The following is an 8445-nucleotide window of genomic DNA, read 5'->3' on the forward strand; positions in this document are numbered from 1 at the left end:
ATTACGAAGGGAATGACCGTTAAATTACGAGAATAATCTATATATATTATAACAAAATAAATCATATCCTATGTGATGTCGTATAATCACTCCATTCTATTTTTCCTCAATTCTCATTCATTCTTATTTTTTTCTACATTTTTATATCAATTTTCATATCTAAAAAAATTATTAGATATCTAAAAATCATTCTATTTCAATTTCCCTCAATTCTCATTCTTATTTATTTATAAATCTGCAATCAATATCTACATCTAAAAATTATTAAATAATTATATAAACTTATATATAAAAATTCTACACCATTAAATAATCATACAAACCTACAGATAAATCTTATAACATGTTTGAATCTTTATATTTGTTAAACATAAAATTAATTTATGAAATTCAAATCTAAAACATCACTATAAATTATAAAAGAATTCTATACGTATTCTATAATTTTAATTTTCAGATTTCTTATTTTTATAAACTTCAAATGACTATGTAATAAACATGACTATGTAATAAACGTAGGACAACAAAACCTAATTGATCTAAAAATTATTAAATAATTATACAAACTTATAGATAAATCAAATACTATGAAATAATCATACAAATCTATAAATAAATCCTATAGCATGTTCAAATCTTTATGTTTGTTAAACATAAAAATAATTGATGAAATTCAAATCTAAAACTTCACTATAAATTATAAAAGAATTTTGTACGTATTTTATGATTTTAATTTTCAAAATTCTTGTTTTTATAAACTTCAAATTTAAGACTATGTATTAAACGTAAGATAGGAAAACACAATATGTTTTAATTAAATAATTTATGATTGTCACAATTATTAACAAATAAGATATGAACTCAAATATAGATAAATCCTCTTAAAAGAAGAATTCTTTGAAACATTAACTTTTTTTTCTAACTATCTAATCAATGCACTTTACTTTCTTAACAAAAAAAAATCGCCCTAATATTTTCTCTCTTTATTAAACGTGAAGAAAGAATCATGTAGAACACTTTAAAATGTAAAATACGAAAGAAATATATTTAAAAACAATTTGAAATTTATGTAGTACTCCCTCCATTTCATGAAGCAAGATCAATTTCTTTTCAGCATGAGAATTAAGAAATTGATATTTTGTATGTTAAGTGTGGTAAGTGAAAAAGTGAATAAAGAGTAATTTTTTTTTTGTACTTTTAAAAATTAATCTTGCTTCGTGGGACACACTAAGAAAATTTGGCCTTGCTTAATAGGACGGAAGAGTAATTTGGACTGATTTTGAAATATAGAATAGATTGTGATTTGTGAGTTGACTAATAAAAGCCAATTAAATGATGATCCAAACCAACCCCCTACATAACCCGAAAATATCATACTGACATAATTTATAATTTATGAATACTTACAACCACGTTTGTCCTATTCAAACAATTCCCTTACAAAAATCAAACCAATCTACGGCCATTAACAAACCAAAGCACTCATCTTTATATCTCAAAACATAAAAGCCTTTTCCGAATTGAACAGAAACGTGAGCTTTTGCTGTGTACCTTGTCTTGATTCTCTTCTTTTTAAACAAAAATTTGATTCGGCCAAAACAAGACACGCACCAACAAACCTCTCTCATCTCATCAGTGTGTGTATGTGTTGTGAGAGAGAGAGAGAGTCTACCTGCACTACACGCCTTGAACACCGAGAATCACACAACACAAGCCATATTATTTCAAAAAACAAGAACCAACATAAACACTACCTCTCACACTCATTGGAAGCAAAAACGCAACAAAACCTGCATACCTCTCTGAATTGGAACATGGGTTTTTCTCCCTTGCCGTTTCTGCTCTCTCTCCTGCTCACGTTCTCCGCCGCCGACGAGCTCACGTCGCTGCTGGACCTGAAAGCGAGCCTTGATCCGGAAAACTTGCATTTGGGTTCATGGGTCGTTTCCGGCGACCCCTGCGGCGGCACATTTGAGGGCGTCGCCTGCAACGAAAAAAAGCAGGTCGCCAACATTACGCTGCAGGGGAAAGGGCTCGCCGGAAAATTGTCGCCGGCGGTTGGCGGGCTGCTGCACTTGACGGGTTTGTATCTGCATTACAATTCCTTGTACGGAGAAATACCAGTGGAGCTGGCTAACTTGACTGAGCTCACCGATTTGTACCTCAACGTTAATAATCTCTCCGGCGAGATTCCGCCGGAGCTTGGAAACATGCAAAATCTACAAGGTCTGTAGCAGTTAGTGGCTTTATGTTTTCGCCGCGTGTCTTATTAAGTTTTATAATACGTGGAACAGTATTTATTCCGTCCAAAAATATAATTTTTTGAAAGCTTTGATAATTTGGAGTTGCTGAAACAATCCATTTACGTTGGTGTTTGGTGTTTCTGTTGAAAGATTGGACCTTTTCTTCACCACTCTTTGTTTTCAATCTTAGAACTTTGTCAGAAATTTGGATTTTTGTCAAATTGAAGTATCTTACACTTTTGGTGGGGATTTTGTAGACTCTTTCCATCACAATTTTGGTTTTTCCATTTGTTTACAGTTTCAAGGGGAAAAAGGAACAAATAATCTTCGACTGAAATGGTTTATTGGATTTTGGTCTTTCTCTGCCTTTCCCCTTTCCAGAATGTGGCTCATTTCTTGAAATTCTTGAACTCAAGTTTTGGTATCCATGTAGTTTTGCAGCTGTGTTATAACCAGCTCACAGGGAGTATACCCACACAGCTGGGTTCTCTGAAGAAGTTGAACGTTCTAGCTCTGCAATCCAATTTGCTGAGTGGTGCTATCCCTGCCAGATTGGGCAATTTGGGAGTCTTAATGAGGCTCGACCTCAGTTTCAATCGCCTCTTCGGATCAATCCCTACCAAACTGGCTGATGCGCCCTTGCTCGAAGTCTTGGATGTTCGAAACAACACCCTCTCTGGCAATGTGCCTCTTGGTAATGACATACATTTGCTTTCTTCTTTTACATGATAGCATATATTTTGATCAGTTTTAAATAAACGGATGTTGATTTTGTATGGTGTTTGATGGTTGAAGCTCTGAAGAGGCTGGTGGATGGGTTTCGATATGATAACAATCCTGGGCTGTGTGGATCTGGTTTCTCTTCTCTGAGGAGCTGTACTGATTCGGATCGTCCCAACTCGGAAAGGCCGGAGCCTTATGCAGGAGGAGGGGATGGCCTCTCGACCAAGAATATACCAGAGACTGCTGATCTGAATTTGAACTGCAGCCAGAGTTCTTGCTCCAAGAAATCTAAGACCTCGGGGGTCTCGTTGGCTGTTGGTGTAGTGGTAGTTTCTGTTGTTGTATCAGCTGTTGGCATTCTGTCGTTTGCACTCTACCGTAGGCGTAAGCAGAGGCTTGGTAGTGCATTTGAAATGTCCGAGAGCCAGCTCAGTACTGACCATGTCAAGGAGGGTTACAGAAAGAATGGATCTCCACTTGTCAGCCTTGAGTACTCGAATGGATGGGATCCGTTGGCTGAGGATCGTCGTTTTGGTGGTTTGCAAGAAGTTATGCAAAGCTTTAGGCTTAACCTGCAGGAGGTTGAGACAGCTACTCAGTACTTTGCTGAGAAGAATTTACTGGGAAAGAGTAACTACTCGGTGACGTACAGAGGAACCTTAAGAGATGGATCCATTGTTGCTGTTAAGAGGATTATGAAGAGTAGCTGCAAGTCAGAGGAAGCCGAATTCTTGAAGGGATTGAACATCCTCACCTCGTTGAGGCATGAGAATTTGGTCATGCTTAGAGGCTTCTGCTGTTCTAGAGGCCGTGGTGAATGCTTCCTCGTTTATGATTATATACCTAATGGGAGTTTGTTCCGGTATCTTGATGTCAAGGAGGGCGACGGCCATGTTCTTGAATGGTCTACAAGAGTTTCTATCATCAATGGGATTGCCAAAGGTAGCTGTGTAACTATATATCATTCTTTTATTTTACCTTTTGAATATTCTTTCATCTCCCTACAGCCTTTTTGATGCTTTATATGTTCATATTAGTATAGATTCACTCTAGGGAAGAATGTTAGTTCGATCTAAGGAGGCCTTACCGTTTGAAAATGTGTTTTCAACAGACATAGGATTGAAATTGTTTCTAATTTGAATGTAAGATAAATCTCACATCAGCATTTGACTCGAACAGGTATAGAGTATTTGCACGGGTGCAAGGTGAGCAAACCGTCTATGGTTCATCAGAACATTTCGGGTAAGAATGTGCTCATCAACCAGTGGTCGAAGCCCTTGCTATCCGACTCGTGCCTGCACAAACTTCTCACTGATGACACAGTCTTCTCGGCACTCAAAGCTAGCGCAGCTATGGGGTATCTTGCTCCCGAGTACACAAACACTGGCCGTTTCACTGAGAAAAGTGATGTGTACGCTTTTGGGGTGCTTCTCTTCCAGATCCTGTCTGGGAAGAGGAAATACGTAACTTCCATGCGAGCTTCTGCTGAGTCGTGCAGCCTTGACTTCATAGATGCAAATCTCCAAGGGGTGTTCAAAGAATCCGAAGCTGCAATGCTTGCAAATCTTGCTGTCATGTGCACCCATGAATCTCCAGAAGAGAGACCATCGATGGAAACAATTGTACGCGAACTCTGTCACAACTAAATTAAGTCGCGATAGCAGAACCTTGGCATTGCTGAGCAATTGAAAATTTACTAGTTTTAGTATGTGTAGACTTGTACTAACCACTAGATAGGGATGATTATGCTTGAATCCTTTTACTAGTTGCATTTGTTATAGTCTAGTATCTTATGTAGAACATAGCCCTTAATTGATGGATATTGGGAGATTCTCTACTCCACCTTCTTGAATTTATGAACATTTGTACTATAAGAAGGCTGCTTTTCCCTCATTAATTCCATCAGTTTTCACGTCTCTTTGATCAATCTATATATCCTTCCAACATTCCTTGCACTCAAGCTTCTACTCAAGTGTTCGTTCAAGATGCAAATCATGAAAACAAAATTGATACTTCTGTACCTCTACTGATTGTGATAAACTATGTACAGTTCACATATATCAATCCTAATCAAGAAATCTCTTGTAAGGAAGCTAAAAATCTAAACCAAAAAAGAAAAAAATGATCAAGATTTTAAGCTCTGATGAATCTCCCCACAGAAGATCTGACTCTGAAGACATGTTCTTCACCGGTGCATTTATCCACCTTCACAATCCAGTTGCTCTTACTCCTCTTGGCAGCAGCCGCTACTCTGGTGAGCAGCAGTCCTTCTCCGATTGGCAGCAGCTGTGTGCGCAGGGGGCTGTTCCTCCACGTCTCCCTGCAGAAGGCGTTGTATCCCAGCACAATGGTGTTGCTGTGAGCCCTGCCATTCTCTTGCACGGCCGCACTTATGATCTCCTCGTGGTTCTCGAGGTTGCAGTCGATGGCAATGAAGTCCGACTCCTTGTAGCAGTCCGGCAAGAGCACCTTGGCGTCCCCTGTGACGAACTCAATGTTGCCTGCATTGGTGCCGAGGGCGGCTGTGGACGAGAGGAGCTCGTCCTGGCCTCGGAGAATACAGACGAGGCGCCCCCCGGTTTGCTGTGCTGCTGCTAGAAGGGCGAGGGCGGTGGAATCTGCAGCTCCACTGCAGGCAACCACCATGAATTGAGCATTGTTCCCTGCTGCCATGGCTGAGATGAACTCGGCTCCATTTGGCTCTTTAGCACTCTTTCCCTGCAAAAACGTAAAAAAAGAGTATAAGCAAAAGCACATAAGAATATGATTGAATAATTTGTTGATTTAAGAGTTCACCAAATTAATGAACTCACCATTCTCATGGTTCTGAGATATGCCTTGGTGGCGTTTTCAGCAGACCAGCAAGCCATTTCTTAGAGATGATTGGGAAATTGGTGAAGCTTAAGAGCAATAGTGAGATTGTGTTGGTGAAGGTGATTTGCCCAACTCTTGCTGAGAAATATATATATATATAAAGAGAGAGAGAGAGATAGAAGCATAGGCATTGGGACCTGCTGTTTGCATGTGGGGACTGTGTGTATCCAACTGGCCATGCCTGAAATTTAATAAATTAATTATGTAAAACCAACCAACTTAATTGTTGGAAGAAGATAGATGCATGCTGGTGGAAACTACATATCGTGGTTAAGTTTGGAAAATACAATTCCAAGTAGTGAAGCATTCGCGAATTGTCGTATTTAAACCCCAAGTTGGGATTGTACAACGCAAGGACGCGAGCTTCGTGGAAGTTGCAGCAACGATTATATATTATCGTAATTAATTAGTACTGTTATGTTTGAGAGGATAATAATCATTAATTATCTTAATCCGACGCACGATGCATATTAGCTGTAATGTTGTAGCTGAGAGGGACACCTCAACCCTCTAATCCTACACACTAAACAGATGTTTAACAACTCAACTCAAGCTAGCTGGAAACTATGTGCTAATTAATACTAATAGGGAAGGCTGTTTCTCCACTTGTTTAGGCGTTCAAGTCGAACGTTGTTCTTCGCATCTTCAAATATAAACCCTTGTTGATGTTTCAGTATAATTAAAAAAAATTAATGTATTAGCATTTGAGAGCTTGATTTATGTAAACAAGGGAGCTACATATAATTAATAATTAATGGTGCATGGGTGATATAATATGGCAGAAGAATCTGTGAGGAGTGAAGAGTAGTGGTTTCCACTGCCCCCGGAGAAGAATACAGTTAGATCTAGATGGGATCAAGCTGTTTCCTTCATCAAACAGCATTCCCAGTTCATGTCGCTTTGCTGTCTGATCATTATGGATCAAAAACCACAAAGAAACGAAATTAAATGGCAAGTGATGATGTTAGTAGGCAAAGGGGGGAGCATTTTGTTGGGAGATGAATCCAGGCGTAGGCCATCAATCATCATCACCTCTAGCTTGCCCGCACGTGCGCCTTCACATGGCTCAGGACCAGAACACCATCTCCATCGCGATCACAATAATTTCCCAAATATCAATTCAATTTAATTCATTTTTTTTGGAGCACTGCACATGAATGATATTTGCAGCTTGTGGACCAGCTTAGCACTGAATATATGGTTTTCGTGATTTCCAAATAATAGACTTGATGGATCAGATTTTAAATTTTAATGAGATCTCAGCTTTCTAATTGGTGTCACGTAGCTTTAGTTTATTCTTCTTAATAGAAATAGCCTAATCATATTTCAAACCATCGAAATAAAAAAATGAGTGTCACGCTCGAAAATTTGAACATTACAATACTATTGTCACGCCTAATTTCCGATCGCGATGACCATTTTTATACGATGATGGAGTTGATCTATCAGAAACCTTTTCACGGTGAGTGATTCACGAGTGACCATCAGAATTTGTATTTTTAAAAAATCGAACTAAAAATCACTACGAATTCAAAGTTAAGATCGAGATATAATTAAGGAGTAACCCTTTTGAGAAGTACTTGATAAATTAAATAATCTCCTACATAGTTTATAGTTGTGAAAATAAGTTTCAACCAACACATAAATTCTTAATTTTTCATGATTTTATAAGCGACAATCAATTTATAAAAATAAGTATACTCTTTCAATATTATGTCTCCATCAATTTTTCTCTCTTTCACTTACAACTCTTTCGTTAACTTATAAGCTCAATTATATAAACTTTTGATAACTTGTAATTAGCTCAGGATACATTATATTTGAAAATCTCTTCAAATATCTTCTTAGTCAAAGTTATAAAAAAATAAAATAAAATTAAACTCCGTTCATAAAAGAACTTTTTAATTATGAGTGACATGGGTTTAAGAAAAAATTGTTGAATGTACTATAAGAGTGGAAAAAAACCTGTTGAGTGTATTGAGAGTGGTAACAATATGAGAAGTAAGGGTAAATAGAGTATTATAAGTGGTGAGGTATAATTCCAAAATAGAAAGGAAGTTTTTTTATGAACGTCCCAAAAATGAAAAGTATTAAATTTTTTTATGGATGGAAGGAGTAAATTATTTAAAATAAAGCTTAGTCAAACAACCTTTTAGAGTACGTTTACTTTGGTTGTAAAATTTTCATTGAAAAATGATTGATAAGAAAAGATGAGAAAATATTACTTCATATATATTTTTATCCATTTTTATCATGTGTTTACTAGAAATGAAAATATTGAAAAATATTTCGAAAATATTTTCACACCCACTACCTAAAGTTAATATTATTCAACATTAGAGAGAAAATGAGTTGCCCGAAAAACTATTCAATCCTGGCCGGAGAATTTTTATTTATTTATTATAATAAATATGTAAAATGGTGAGAAAATAGTGAAAATATATTTTATCTCTTATTTTTCATCAAAATAAACGTACTCTAAGTGTAGGAGCCGTTAAACAAGGTTTTTCTTAAATAATAAAGATATTGACACCCCTGAGTTTCAAACTAAATTGACACCCTAAGTTTCAAACCAAGTTTCAAATTAAATTGGTTTTTCTCTCAT

General features: G+C 36.9%; 2 protein-coding genes across 2 annotated transcripts; one reads left to right on the top strand and one right to left on the bottom strand.

Annotated features, from left to right (window-relative positions):
- Positions 1-1466: 1466 nt before the first annotated feature.
- On the top strand, positions 1467-4893 carry LOC131014432 (somatic embryogenesis receptor kinase 2). Its single transcript, XM_057942413.1, has 4 exons — positions 1467-2226; positions 2677-2937; positions 3039-3908; positions 4146-4893. The coding sequence occupies exons 1-4, from the start codon at positions 1644-1646 to the stop codon at positions 4610-4612; spliced, it is 2181 nt and encodes a 726-aa protein (XP_057798396.1). The 5' UTR covers positions 1467-1643; the 3' UTR covers positions 4613-4893.
- Positions 4894-4961: 68 nt separating this feature from the next.
- LOC131014433 (uncharacterized) lies at positions 4962-6199 on the bottom strand. Its single transcript, XM_057942414.1, has 2 exons — positions 5780-6199; positions 4962-5684 (listed from the first exon to the last, which is right to left on the bottom strand). The coding sequence occupies exons 1-2, from the start codon at positions 5834-5836 to the stop codon at positions 5100-5102; spliced, it is 642 nt and encodes a 213-aa protein (XP_057798397.1). The 5' UTR covers positions 5837-6199; the 3' UTR covers positions 4962-5099.
- Positions 6200-8445: the final 2246 nt, after the last annotated feature.

This window comes from Salvia miltiorrhiza, chromosome 3, assembly GCF_028751815.1.
Source record: "Salvia miltiorrhiza cultivar Shanhuang (shh) chromosome 3, IMPLAD_Smil_shh, whole genome shotgun sequence".
NCBI classification, from domain to species: Eukaryota; Viridiplantae; Streptophyta; class Magnoliopsida; order Lamiales; family Lamiaceae; genus Salvia; species Salvia miltiorrhiza.